Source organism: Dipodomys spectabilis, unplaced genomic scaffold (genome assembly GCF_019054845.1).
Source record: "Dipodomys spectabilis isolate Male_0828 unplaced genomic scaffold, ASM1905484v1 ptg000138l, whole genome shotgun sequence".
In the NCBI taxonomy this organism is placed as follows: domain Eukaryota; kingdom Metazoa; phylum Chordata; class Mammalia; order Rodentia; family Heteromyidae; genus Dipodomys; species Dipodomys spectabilis.
Window position 1 is genome coordinate 5,998,887 of NW_024870815.1, and position 15,785 is coordinate 6,014,671.

The window sequence follows — 15,785 nt, forward strand, 5'->3', positions numbered from 1 at the left end:
GTCAGGTAATGAGTACATTTCTTTTTAATAGTGTCACATCTTCCTTTGTTTTCTCCCAGTTTTTTCCCTCCTAGTCCCCTCCCCTACAAGTTATATAGTTCGTTTTCAATGTAATGTCTAATGAGTATCACTGCTGCTTTAGTTCATCCTTTGTCCCACCATTTGTATGTTTCCCTTTACCCAAAAATATAAAAATCTTAAATTATAGTATATTAATTTCTAGACCTTTGACATAAAAGATTTAAGGGATAAGGTGAAAGTGTCCTATTTATGATCTAAGAATTACTTACTGTGTCCAAAATAAAATATTTTGTATGACAGGTTTTTTTTAAAAGATACTATAAATTTAGCTCTGCATGCTTTTTTCTTAGGTGTTGATGCAAAAAGCATCAATATAAACTTTTTCCATTTTATTTGTAACTTTGGAGACAATCTAATGATAACATAAGTTTTATTAGTAGTAGTTATTTTGTGAATGGATCATGTGTCATGATAGACTTGACTTCTGGGAAACAGAAGGAGCATGCTGGGTTAGTTTTACAAAAGATAACTAGCAGATAACCTGAGTACATTTATTAGATCATGCTTCTCTACCAGGAAGCCACATTCTCAGCCCCCAAAGTAAATTTTAGTTACATATGATTAGAGTTTAAGTTGGAATGAGCTGCTGCTTCTTACTGTAAGACTTTGTTGTAGAAAAGAAACACTGTCATTAAAATTTTTTTTGAACTTTGTTCCCCAACAATCAGTGACTGTTTTTCACTTGTCAGTTTGAACTTTTAACATTTTAGCCTTATTCCTGAAATGGTATATCACATTTGTGAATTACAAGAGAATCTCCTCATGTTCCAATGTCTAAAAAAGACTTTAAAAACAGTTAAGCAAGTTGAATAAGTAGAGAAAACCTCAAGATGGTATAAATGAAACTATTAAACTAGAGATTCAGTCTATAGAAAATGACCTACAGATCTTTGCAGAAGTAGAATCATATATAACTTAAAAATACCATAATATTTTCCACAGTGGCATATTTGTGCTTCTGTGTATATTTGTTCTTTCTTTTCAGAATACTATAATTATTTCTTTCTGGAGCCAACATGTAAACCTGTAAAAGTTTATGTTGAAGAGCTTTTAAGTATTTTTTTGCCAGTAGAAATTGCTTAAGAAGAAAAATTCTAAAAATATTCTTACATGTTTCTGATTAATACCTGTGGTATATATTGCTTGCTTGCTTCCTTATTCTAAATTTACTTCTATCATTGTATGTTAGCTTTTAAATTCCACATGTACTGTTAACCACTCTTAAGAAATTTGAATTCTGGGCCAAAGGTTTATGACAGATTCTCATTTTCCTCATTTCCATTATTTCAGCAACATAACACATTTTCTTTCTGGTTTCGTTTATTTACATGTTTATCTGGAATAAAAGTTTATATTTCCTATTTGATATATTGACAGATTTAAGGATTTTACTCATTTTTGGTTAACAGTTAAAGTGATCTTAACTGAGAGTATATTATTTATAACTGGCTATCTTATTCCTATATAAGAATCTAGTTTTATCCATAATATATATGAACATAAATAGACAGTTACATTTGACAGTTACATATACATGTTCACTTTTTTTACAATAGTTATTAATACTCATACATTTCAGCAAGCATGAAAATTTCCTCAAACCTTAGTTTTTAAACTATATTATTCATGCTTACTTTTGTATATGCATATTTACATTTTCATTCACTAACATTTAAAAAGAATGGTATTAATAAGTCCATATGGATTTTAATAAGATGAGAATATATGTCTATTACTGATAATGAATATTTATCTTTAAATTTCAGATAAGCCTTTGAAAAAACGAAAACAAGATTCTTACCCACAGGAGGCTGGGGGTGCTACAGGAGGTAATAGACCAGCTTCTCAGGAGACGGGTTCTACGGGAAATGGGTCAAGGCCAGCATTAATGGTTAGCATTGATCTTCATCAGGCAGGAAGAGTGGACTCTCAGGCTTCTATAACTCAGGATTCAGACTCCATAAAAAAGCCTGAAGAAATCAAACAGTGTAATGATGCGCCTATTTCTGTTCTTCAGGAAGATATTATTGGAAATCTTAAATCTACACCAGAAAATCATCCTGAGACACCTAAAAAAAAATCTGATCCTGAGCTTTCAAAGAGTGAAATGAAACAAAATGAAAGTAGGCTTTCAGAATCCAAACCAAATGAAAACCGACTGGTGGAAACAAAGTCAAGTGAAAGTAAGTTAGAAATTAAAATCGAGACCCAAACAGAAGAAGTTAAGCAGAATGAGAACAGGACTACCGAATCCAAACAAAATGAGAGCACTATAGTTGAGCCTAAACAGAATGAAAATAGACTGTCTGACACAAAACCAAATGACAACAAACAAAACAGTGCCAGATCAGAAACATCAAAATCAAGACCTGAAACCCCAAAGCAAAAGGGGGAAAGTCGGCCTGAAACTCCAAAGCAAAAAAGTGATGGGCGGCCTGAGACCCCAAAACAGAAGGGAGAGGGACGGCCTGAAACTCCAAAGCAAAAAGGGGAGGGACGGCCTGAAACTCCAAAGCAAAAAAATGAAGGCCGGCCTGAAACACCAAAACACAGGCATGAAAATAGGAGGGATTCTGGAAAGCCATCAACAGAGAAAAAACCTGAAATTTCTAAACATAAGCAAGATATGAAGTCTGATTCACCTCGGTTAAAATCAGAACGAGCTGAAGCCTTAAAACAGAGACCTGATGGGCGATCTATTTCTGAGTCACTAAGACGTGACCATGATAATAAACAAAAATCAGATGACAGGGGTGAGTTAGAGCGACATCGAGGGGATCAATCTAGAGTTCGAAGACCAGAAACACTGAGATCTTCTAGTAGAAATGAACATGGCATTAAATCTGATGGTTCAAAAACTGATAAACTAGAAAGAAAACATAGACATGAATCAGGGGACTCAAGGGAAAGACTATCTTCTGGGGAACAAAAATTAAGACCTGACAGTCCTCGTGTTAAACAAGGAGATTCTAACAAATCAAGACTTGATAAACCTGGTTTTAAATCACCAAATAGTAAAGATGACAAAAGGACAGAGGGTAACAGGAGTAAGATAGACAGTAATAAAGCACACCTTGACAATAAGGCAGAATTCCCAAGTTACTTGTTGGGGGGCAGGTCTGGTGCATTGAAAAATTTTGTCATTCCAAAAATCAAGAGAGATAAAGATGGCAATATTACTCAGGAGACAAAGAAAATGGACATAAAAGGAGAACAGAAAGACAAAGTAGAAAAAATGGGATTAGTTGAAGATCTAAATAAAGGAGCTAAGCCTGTAGTTGTTCTGCAAAAACTATCTTTGGATGATGTTCAGAAACTTATTAAAGATAGAGAGGATAAATCAAGAAGTTCTCTTAAATCTATCAAGAATAAGCCATCAAAGTCAAATAAAGGTAAGAATATGTCTCATGTCATTTGTATGCTGATCATCTATAAGTTTTAAGGTTGCTAAATATAAAACAGTAGAAGCCTACAAAAATTAAAAAGCTGCTGCACAAAAATAGATCATTTCTATAAAGTAATTTTTTAAAAGAGTGTACATAAAAAATATTCAGTGAGTTTTTTTCTCTTACTCATAGTTGACCTACTCAGTCATGAATTTTACATCCATTTGGTTACAGGGATGTTCTTTTTACTGGTTAATTACATCAAATATTTCTAAAAGTTGTTTGTGAATCAAGCGAATGATGTATTAGAATAGCTGTCTTTAACTCTAAAATGATACGTTGACTGTAGAGACATTCTATTTTACAATTAACTTATATTAATTTTTAGCATCTTAGTAAAGCTGTATGATTTATTAAGAACCAGTGTTAAAGTTCTTTCAAGAATACTAAGTATAACACTATTTTCTCATGGGCTTATTTAATTATTGGTGAATGGATTGAATTTGTATAATTGAGAAAGATTATTTCTAAGGTAGTTGATCAGATATATTTTATATTTTAAAAATAGTTTGTTCCTTTTTATATAAAGGTAATAGTGAATGGTATTCACCTAGTAAAGTGGGTTAAGTTTGTGGTGGTGCTACTTGGTGGGGGTTTTTTTCATAGTTGAATTATATTCTCTGGCTACTTGAGTAATATTTCATGTGAGAGAATCCTAAGTGGCAGTTGGGAAAAAATATAATATTGTATGTCAATGTATAATTATGCTTAAAATATAATTAATTTTCGTTGTTGTTTTGGTAGCACTGGGGTTTGAACTCAGAATCTGATGCTCTACCATTTATCTAAATCCTTAGCCCTTTATTTTTTTTTAAATAACCTCAGGTTTTGGCCCAGGCTGGTGTTGACTGTAATTCTTTGTACATAAGCCTCTCCAGTAGGTTGGATCACAGTGTATACTGTCACACCTGGCTTGTTGGTTGAGGTGCAGATTTCACTAAACTTTGTGGGGGAGAGGGAAGGAAATGGCTGGCCTCCAATTGCAGTCCTGATCTTTACCTTTGGAGTAACTGGGCTTAAAGATATATCACCACACCCAGCTTGTTGGTTTTTCTTTTAATGACAAGACCTCTTTAGTTCATGCAGTCTAATCATGTAATATAAACAAATTGAAATATAATTTTGAAGGCACTAGAACTGATTCTTTAATTTTGTTTTCATTCTATGAAAGAGCTTTATGAAGAACTTAGATTTTTGCTTGCCTACAAATAAATAGTGAAAATCTAGACTTACACTCCCCAGTATGCTATTGAGAGTAGCCTCTTTGGGCTATTTAAATTGAAATTCATACAAATTGAGTGAATATCAAAAACTTTCTCTTTAGTAGTCACGTGGCCATTGTATTACTCACTTAGAGAACACTTACATCATTACAGAAAGCTGAATTGTATAGCACTGCAATATATTAGACCATGTGGAAGGTATTATTATTTTTGTTGCATACTATTTTAGCTTGTCTACCCAAAAAAGCTCTCTGCAGTGACATGTAGGTGCTGCTTTTTTTTTTTAAACATGGTCTTTATCAAGCATTCATTTTTCATGATGTATTTTGTTTTGTTTTCCAGAAATTAAAATAAGTATGATTGCCTGCTGAATCACTAACTGCTTACTCTTCTAGTGACTTTTCAAATTATGGCAATCAGACCTACAAAATTAGCGGTTTATTTTACTTAACTTGAATGACTCTTCATAATTGCTTGTTAATATAAAAGAGGTTATATAATGTGGGGACTAGCACTAGAACCTATACTCTTTTGAAGATTTCCTCTCAAGATTTTCACTGAAAGTTCAGGGGTAGCTTACATTTATAAAGATTGCATTCAGCAGTTTTAGATGAGTAAATTGAAAGATGGAAAGTGGTACCGTCTTGTTTCCTTGATCTGGATCATCTTTTTCTCCTTTACCATCTCAGCTCATCAGCTTTGCTTTCTAAGCTCTGTTTTAACAGTCTTTTACAACTGCTAACCAACACTGAGAAACAATATAGCTTCAACTTAGTAATGGTTATATTATTTCCCATGATTTTTCACACATAATTCCTTTGTCTGTAAATGTCAAATAGACTTGTATCATAAGTGTTAGACATGTTAGGTCATATATGTAGATGAGCCATCTTCCTATTAGAGTAGTGTATTGTATACATGTGCATGATTGTGTATGCATATACATGTATTATCTACAATTAAATGCAGAGCTTTTCATCAGAATATTGTCTCAGTCCTTGCATTCATTTCAAGATGCTTTGTTAGATATCATTTGGCTTGAATCTTAAGATCCATATCTATTATTTTCTTTGTACCAATGTTCTAATTTTGGCTTTATTTGAAATATCTATTACTAACTTAGCAGTCACAGAGTTATGTATGAGTTTTTCTTATTCTTGTATTTGAAAGACAGTTGTGGGTTGTTGACTGTGTAGTATATATTACATGGTTGTTGACTGTGTTGTATACATTACCTGATTTTTCTTTGAAGATGTGGTTTTTGTAAGTAAAGGAATTCGTCTTAAATATTTGTGTGATACTTTTGTGGTTGATTCTTAGTAGAAGTTTCTCATTTTGGAAAAACCATAAATTTTTATCTTTATCTGCTGTTCACATATTAAAAATTCATTCTTTGGGATAATTTGAAATTCTTTTAATATCCTTTAGGCTGACAAATTTGGACTGAATGGAAGAGATTAACATTTATAGCTCCTAATTTAGATTACTTATTTTGTCTTTATATGAGCATATTAAATGTAGTGATATTAGTGAGAGAGGTCTATGGAGAATATTCATTATAGAATTTATAATTACCTGTGGTTGGATATGTGCTGATGATTTCCATTTGTAGAAAATTTTGGTACTAATTATGACAGTAGATAGTTAATACTGATTTTTAAAGAGCTACATTAATAGAAACCTTTTTTTCTGGCAATTTTTGAAAATTCTCGTGTAAACCCACTACAGATCATAATACCAGAAACAGAGGAATCAAAACCTTGAAAAATTTTACCCTTTCAAAGCTTGATACATTTAATTAATTAATTAATTTTGATCAGTCCGGTGGCTTGAATTCTGGGCCTGGCCGCTGTCCCTGAGCCCTTCAGCTCAGGGCTAGTACTCTACCACTTGAGCCACAGCACCACTTCTGGTTTTCACGTGGCTAATTGGAGATAAGAGTCTCATGGATTTTCCTGCTGGGGCTGGCTTTGAACCGCAATCCACAGATCCCAGCCTCCTGAGTATCTAGGATTACAGGCATGAGCCACCAGCACCAGGCTAAAATACTTGGTACATTTGATTTTTCAACCTAAGAAACCAGTTTTCTTCCTACTTTGTATAGTTAGGAATACCAAAATGAATATTACAATAAGAGCTAGTCTGCCCAGTTCTTTATAATATAAAAAAATGTAGGCAATTTTCATTGAGCTTATTTAATAAAGTTTTTAAAACATGACTTTATATATATGTATTTCATAATCCATTTATATTTGAAGATACTGCTGGCACATTTATTTTTCACATTGTGTATATGCATATTAAGTAGAACATCACATGATCCCTGGCTTCTGCTTTACTGTATTGAGTATTAGGCTGTCATTTACATAATAAATTTCATTGAAAGAATGTTTTCTTTTTTTTAATTATTTTTTTTTTGGCACCATTTATGTTAGGTTTTTAAAAAGAGGTAGCTGAGTAAGAACAGCACCACGCACGTGGTATTCAGGTAAGGGGTAGGTTTATTCATCGTTTCGGCTGGCACCAGGCCATCTTGGTCCTCCACGCTGTGAGGAAAGGCCTGGGAAAGAGAGCTGGGAGATCTGGGAAAGAGAAAAAGCTAGGAAAGAGAGAGCAGAGCTAGAAAAGAGAGCATCTGGGAAAGAGGTGGGAAAGAGCAAGCTAGGAAAGAGAAGAGAGCTGGGAAAGAGAAGAGAAGGATGGAGCTGAGAAAGAGCTAGAAAAGAGCAGAGAGAGAAGAATGTTTTGTTTTGTTTTGTTTTTTTGGTGTGGTTTGATAACTGAACACTGGTGAAGCCTTTGTGGTGTTAGTATCAATATATTAAAGTATAGTACTAAAATCGAGTATTTCCTTAAAATATTTTCTTTTGCCTTGTTAAATATAAATTATTTCAGTTGCTACAAACTAACCCTGTGGTATTTTGTCTTCATAAAATAACCTCTGGTTTGATTGCTAGTAGAACCTGTCCCCAAAGCAGCTAACAATAAACCACATCTCAATGATCTGTAGTTATAGAGAATATAACTATATAGTGACTCAACTTACAAAGTAGGTGTTACTTTGTTTCATTTTGAGTAAATGTAAAAAACAATATAGTAAGCAGGTCACTGGTGGCTCATGTCTTTAACCTAGCTATTCAGGAGACAGATCTGATTGTGATTCAAAGCTAGATAGTCTTTAATCTCCAATTAACCACAAAGTAGCTGGAAGTGGAGCTGTGACACAAAAGAAAGCACAAGGACAGCATCCAGGCCCTGAGTTGAAGCCCCAGGACACACATACATTATATTTTATATATATTACATATTTATGTTTTATATGTAATATGTTTTCTATATTTTAAATATAAAATATTTTATAATTATATAAAGTTCAATGCATTTTACATACTATATCTTACATGTTTTATATATTGTGTATATTTTATTGTATATAAAATATTTGTATGTATTATATAATATACATATTATATAATAATATAACAGCGTTTATAATATAACCATATATTGTTTATTATATATTTATATATTATTATATATTTTATTATACATAAAATATATATTATATAATATATACACAATATTGTAGGCTTTTTGTGAGCCAGCTGTCTCTATTGTAGTATGAAAATAATCAACTGTAAATGAATGCAGGTCATTGTGACCCAATAAAACTATCTATATAAATAGCTAATAGGGAAAATTAATCTTGCAGGCTCTGTTTCCTAAGGCCAATGGAGATAAAAAGTTGACATTTTATATAAGTTGACATTTTATTATAGCTCTATTATTCTCAAATAAATACCTAAAACTTGTACTTTCTACTTCCTTTTAAGCAAATATGTTCATATTAAAGGTAAATGTATACTTTAAAATTATTTTCAAACTCTGGGCTTGAGATGTTGCTCAATTGGTAGAGTACTAGTTGCCTACCAAGCAACTATAAAACCATGGGCTGGGAAGGTGGCTCAGTGGTAGAGTGCTTGCCTTGCATGCATGAGGCCCTGGGTTCGATTCCTCAGCACTACATAAGTAAAAAAGAAAGAAACCGGAAGTGGTGCTGTGGCTCAAGTGGTAGAGCGCTAGCCTTGAGCTGAAGAGCTGAGGGGCAGCGCCCAGGCCCAGGGTTCAGGCCCCACGACCAGACCAAAAACAAACAAACAAACACAAAAACCTATAAAACCCTATAAATACTTAAGCACTGCCAAAAAGAAAATAATTTTCTCTACTTTCTGTTTAATATTTTTAATTATAGAACTGGCCAAATATGTATTGTAGCAGAATGCTTAGCATTTCTGAGTACTTGTCTTCTTGTAATGGATAAAACATATATGATATATATATATATATATATATATATAACAAATATATAATAGTTTAAGTATGTACAGATTCAAATTGCTTTTAAAAATTGTCACATTGCAGCCAGACACCAGTGGCTCACACTTGTAATCCTAGCAACTCAGGAGACTGAGATCTTATAATTGTAGTTTGAAGGCAGGAAGTCTGTGTTACTCTTATCTCAAATTACCAAAAAAGCCGTAAGTGGAGCTGTAGCTCAGCAACAGAAACTTTGAGCAAAAGAAACTCAGGCGAACTGGCACTGTGACTCAAAGCAGTAGAGTGCAAGTCTTGTGTGGAAAAGGCTCAGGGACAGTGCCCAGACCCTGAGGACCCCATGGCTATCAAAAAAAAAAGAAGACACTCAGGGGCAGTACCTATGCCCTGAGTTCCAACCCCAGGACCAGCACCAAAATAAATAAAATTATATACATATAATTATATGTTATATATAATATACTATGTATGTTATATTTAATAGTCACATTGCAAATTTTGAAATCTTCTTATACTTCTACTTTATGGGTATATTTCTCTATAATTACTGATACAGAAAAATTATCTTTAAGAATTTCAAATAGAAGTTTATGCATAAATGGTGTTGTATAACTACATATTCATTCTGGTCATTGCACTATTCCTTTAGCTAATATTTCTGGATGTCTTCACCTCCCTAAAACTGTTAAGATACTCCAGATAAAATACATTGTGATTGTATCAAATTTATGATATTAGAGAACAATTGAGTAACAACATGTATTTCTTAAGGAATTGGGTATTGGGGATTAAAAGCAATGGAAAAGCTTTTCGGTTTGGGGAACTTAAAACATTTTGGCCAATCTTTAGAGAACAGTAATATAAAACTAGCTTGGTTATAAATTAAACAATGTTTTACTCCTGTTTATGTTAAACCATCTGGTAAAGGTACTATTCCAAGCTAGTGATAGGAATATTATGTTACTAAAATTCTGTACACTTTCAGCCTCATGTAATAGTCCATTGAATAGATAATAATGTTTTTATTTTATTTATTTATTTTTAGTGCTAAGTATTGAATCCAGGGTCTCATACATGTTAGTAAAGTGCTGTGACACTGAGCTATACCAAGCCCAAATATATATTTTAGTACCTGATCAGATACTTCAGTGGTATAAATACAACCATGTGAACTTTCATATGCATTATTCCATATTTTCAGGTTTCTAGATGACTGTAACATTTTCTGTAGTTGATAGTATATTGAGCTAAATTTCCCCCAATTGGATATCCCAATATGTAGCATTATATATTAGTAACACTATCACTTTTCTAAAATAGTTAAATTCATGGCATCTATTTACTGTTCCCCTACATCTTTGATGTAGACTTATCATATAACTCCTACAGTATTTGTGGGGTTTTTTGTTGTTGGTTGTGGGTTTTGAACTCAGGGCTTGGATGCGATCCTTGAGTTCTTTTAATCAAGGCTAGTGTTCTGCCACTTTGAGCCACACTGACTTTGAGTCTCTTTGACACTTTCCTGCTGGGGCTGGCTTTGAACTGCAATCCTCAAATCTCAGCCTTGTGAGTAGCTAGGATTATAGGCATGAGCCACCAACAACCGAGAATAATTTCTCTTAAAATACATTCCCTGCATATAGAAACCCAGTCTATGGTGAGGGAGGGTACAGTGGTTCTAAGAAATACTTTTAAACAACTTAAATTCTGAATGATTTTAGGTTTCAACAAGACTTCAAAAATATAACATTAGCACCTTTCAAAATCGAAATTGCCAGGTTTACATAATTAAGCTCTTCGATATAACCAGTATTCCACCAAATTATAATGAGCAAATCCATTTGAACATATCAAATGATTTATCTGTGACAGTACTATGGCTGGAACTGAGAGCCTTTTTGGCTTTTTTCGCTCAAGACTGGTTCTGACTTGGGCCACATATCCACTTTTGGATTTTTGCTAGTTAGAGATGAATCTCTTGGACATTTCTGCTTGGGTTGGCTTTGAATTTCATTCATCAGATCTCAGCCTTCTGAGTAATTAGGATGACAAGTATGAGCTACTGACACCTGACTTTTTTTTGAATCTTTAGCTTAAAAAATATTAGACAGGGCTGGGAAGGTGGCTCAATGGTAGAGTGCTTGCCTTGCATGCATGAGGCCCTAGGTTCGATTCCTCAGCACCACATAAGCAAAAAGAAAAAAACCGGAAGTGGTGCTGTGGCTCAAGTGATAGAGCACTAGCCTTGAGCTGAAGAGCTGAGGGACAGTGCTCAGGCCCAGAGTTCAGGCCCCACGACCAGACCCCCCACCTCCCAAAAAAAAAAAATTAGCCAGATACTACACTTCGGGTTAGATTCATCTAAAGAGACCCTTTCAACCTATTCACCTGTATTGAAAAGTAGCAACCATACTTTAAAGCATTTTCAAACCTTTTTTGTATTGACTAAATAAGGTAAGAGATTATTTAATAATACATGTAAACACGTATTAACAATACATATCGTTACTAAACAGAACTCAAATTTTCTGTTCTTTTTGCCTTTACACATGCTTGCTGTTCACAAACCACAAAGTTGGTTTCACAACTTGCTTGAACCACAACTTGAAAATTACTACTAAAATTTAAAAAACCTGCCAGTTCATAGATCATTGTAATAATTAGAAGTATTCCCCAGACGCCTTCAGAAACAGAAAATAGCTACAAATTTAACCCTAGTAACTCCTCCTTGAGTTGCTATTAACATGCTTCTTCTGCTTTTGAATTTGGGGGGGGGGAGGGAATTTTTTTGATCCTATAAAAGCCTTACTAATCTTGCAGCCAACATCTGGGATATCTCCAAAGTTTTCTATTTACCACCACCCCATGTAAGTGTCCCCATGTAAGTGCTCAGGCACTTATGTCAAAGTTTTTTCTCTGAGGCCAGTATTTTTATTACTTTGTTGTTGTTTTAGAGGCGACATATAGTGGAAATACTTTACAGGTAATAAGTACATTTCCTTCCTTTTGAATAGTATTATCTGTTCCCTCATTATATCTCATTCCCTTCTTCCCATCCTTACCCACAAGTTGCATGGTTCACTTTCATCAATGTCCACTGCAGCCAATGGGCTCCACTGCTGTACTTTTTCAACCTGTTTTCTGCTGATTCTGTGCCCTCCCCCTCCTTCCCTCTGATGTGCATGTGTAAATATCATATATGTGGTAAAGAATACATAGTCATCAGAAAAGGAAGAGACAAATTTAGAAAGGGTCCTTTGTTTCTTTATCTTTGGAGTTCATTTCAGTATGCATATTATTTTATGTACATATGAAGAGGTGCTTGAGTATTTCTCCTTGGTGATTTTCTCCTAAGACTATCCTCTTTTGGTCTCACTGTATATGGGTGTCTAGAATACTGTATAATTTGTCCTATCCCATTGCATTTTAACTCTAACGTTGATATATCAGGGAGAACACATGCCATTTGTCTCTCTGAGCATGGCTTACCTTCTCACTCAACATGATTTGCTCTAGTTCCATCCATTTCCCTGAGAATGACATTATTTTATCCTTTCTATTGGCTGTGTAAAATTCCATTGTACATAAGTACCATAGTTTTGGGATCCAATCATCTATTGTAGGGCATCTGATTTGTATCCATATCTTAACTACTGTGAATAGTGCAGCAATTGAGCATGAATGTACAGGTGTCCTTGACATATCCTGGCTCATGATGCTCAGGTAAATTTAGGCCAGTATTTTTACAACTAAAAATTTTTACTAATCAATCTTCTTGTATACGTGCGTTTACTGAGGATTTTGCCTATAATGCAGTCTTACTGAGTACAATCTTCCTGCCTACCCCTAACATAAACCAGTATTACATTTTCATTAAGTAAAATTATTGTCACTTATGTCCTTAAAATAGGAGACTGAAAGTTTTATAACAACTCCTCCATAAAACTGAATAAAATCTCTGAAGAGATATGATGTGTTATTCTTCTGCTTCAGCTAATACGCCGATCTCTGTAACTTGAATTATTTGATTATATATTTTTAAAATTTTTATTGTCTTTAATTGTACAAAAGGGTTTCAGTTTCAACATATCAGTTTATGAGTACAATGTATATTATCAATGTTACCCCTTCCACTGTTTGGATGTATTTCTTGAGACTTTATATGCTTTAATTACTACTGTGGTTTATTTTCTTTTTATAAGCACTATTAATTAAATGTTATAAAAGATAGTGTTTTGTTGATTGTAAGTTGCTAATATGGCATGCTATAAGCCACAAAGGGGTTTTTATTTTGCTCCTAATTCATAAAATGTATTAGATAGACATGACTTTTATACTTTCATGCAAAAATTTACATAGGTAAGTAATATAAAATTGTGTTCTTTAGTAGTCATCACGAATACATTTTTTGAATAGTTTTTACTTATGCTTTGTGTGTTGTGTGTGTGTGTGTGTGTGTGTGTGTGTGTGTGTGTGCGCGTGCGTGCGCGCGCGCGCATGCACACATGTGCACATTTGGTACCAGGGTTTGAACTCAGGGTCTTTTGTTGAGTTTTCTTGCTCACAGTTGGCACTGTACCACTTGAGTCATACCTCCAGTCCAGAATTTACCTAGTTAATTGGCAGTGAAATCTTACAAACTTTTTGCTTGGGCTGACATGGTACCTGTATCCTTCAGGTCTTAGGCTCCTGAGTGGCTGGGATTACAAGCCACTCAGCATCTGGCACTTATACTTTATTTTCAAACTATCAGAAAAAATGCAAAATGCTGCAGTCCTTTTTTCTACATAGAAATTATATATGTTTGTGGGACTAGATAGTATGATGTTAGTAATTTTTATTTTAAAGGTCAACATATTATATATTTTAATCTTTCACAAGGAAACAAATTTTCATAACATTTCAGTTTAATATTCTCAGTTGTACACATTTATAGTTGAAAATATTTAGGTCTTTTTTCTACCTTGTGTTTAGTTAAACATATATTGGTTTAAGGAAAACCTTGGTCGGGGATGTGGCTTAGTGGTAGAGTGCTTGCCTAGCGTGCATGAAGTCCTGGGTTCGATTCCTCAGAACCACATGAACAGAAAAGGCCAAACATGGCTCAAGTGGTAGAGTGCTACCCTCGAACAAAAAGAAGTTCAGAGACAGTACCCAGGACCTGAGTACAAGCCTCAGGACTGGCCAAAAATAAAAGAAAAATCTCCCTAATCTTAGGATATTAACATGTTTGTCAAATAGATAATAGTGGGTAAAATGTATAAAGCTCACATCATAGAGAAATGTTAGGTAAAAATACATAAAGCTCAGGATCATGGAGAAAAGGAAGGGGTGCTAAGGCTTCTCCAACTCCTGTCCATGGTATTGAAAAATATCATTAGTTTCAGAGTATATATACTTATTCCAGACATGTATTTAACAAATTTGGGTTCTACCAAGAATAGGACCTATACTATCTGCTTAGTCATGTTACACTAAGTCTCTAGCATCAGAAAATACAGGCTCCACATGGTGTGCACACCTATGATCCCAGTACTTGGAAGAAAGAAACCTAAGGATCATGAGTTTCAGTATAGCCCTTGAGATCTTATCTCCAAATGAAAATACAAACAAAAGGGCTAGGGGATTTTACTTAAGTGGTACAAAACTTGCTTATCATACTCAAGGCTCCTGGTTTCATTCACCATTGACAAGAAAAAAAAAAAAAGTTAGTGTGGGCAAATGAAAGCATTAAGCAAAAATCATTGAATAGGGGTTAGGAAGGTGGCTCAGTGGTAGAGTGCTTGTCTTGCATGTGTGAAGCACTGGGTTCGATTCCTCAGCACCACATAAGCAGAAAAAGCTGGAAGTGGCACTGTGGCTCAAGTAGTATAGCGCTAGCTTTGAGTTGAAGAGAGCACAGACAGCACCCAAACCCAGAGTTCAAGCCCCACAAGTGATCCCCCCCCAAAAAAAAATCATTGATAGAATTAGCCTTGGTTATTATGATAGTGTCATGGTTTTAAATTTTTTAACTTAAAAAATTTTTAAATTGCTACATGAATATGCATGTATACATGAATTGTTTCATCCAATTATTGGTAAAAGGGTTATAGTTGTGGTAAATGTAATATTTTATTACAATCAAAAGGTAACTTAGGCCAGGCAATGGTGGCCCATATCTGTAATCCTAGCTACTCAGGTAGCTGAGATATGATGATCGCGGTTCAAAGCCAGCCCGGGCAGGAAAGTCCGTGAGACTCTTATCTCCAATTAACCACCAGAAACTGGAAGTGGTGCTGTGGCTCAAAGTGGTAGAGCGCTAGCCTTGAGCAAAAGAGCTCAGAGACAGCGCCCAGACCCTGAATTCAAGCCCCACAACCAATACCACAAAAAAGGTAATTTAGAAAATGTACTCTTTTGGGGCTTTTGTGTTAATTTGGTTAAAATTTTTATCTTCAGGTTTAATCATTTTTTTGCATTTTATTAATAGGTAGTATAGATCAATCAGTGTTAAAAGAATTGCCCCCTGAACTCCTGGCAGAAATTGAATCTACCATGCCACTTTGTGAACGTGTGAAAATGAACAAACGCAAGCGTAGCACAGTTAATGAAAAGCCAAAATATGCTGAAATCAGTTCAGATGAAGATAATGATAGTGATGAAGCTTTTGAATGTAAGTATCCCATTCCTTTTTTAAGAATTAAAAAGACAGATTGAT

The 15,785-nt window shown here is 34.3% G+C and overlaps 1 protein-coding gene across 3 annotated transcripts in view; it reads left to right on the forward strand.

The window, feature by feature from the left end:
* The window catches only part of Nipbl (NIPBL cohesin loading factor), a 172,689-nt gene that overhangs the window by 94,268 nt on the left and 62,636 nt on the right, over window positions 1-15,785 (forward strand). For 2 of the 3 annotated variants that reach the window (XM_042690590.1, XM_042690591.1), the window contains exons 10-11: window positions 1,848-3,473; window positions 15,558-15,740. In XM_042690590.1, the coding sequence (XP_042546524.1) occupies window positions 1,848-3,473; window positions 15,558-15,740 (1,809 nt within the window). The remainder of the gene's footprint in view (window positions 1-1,847; window positions 3,474-15,557; window positions 15,741-15,785) is intronic. The other variant, XM_042690592.1, reaches the window with a different exon arrangement.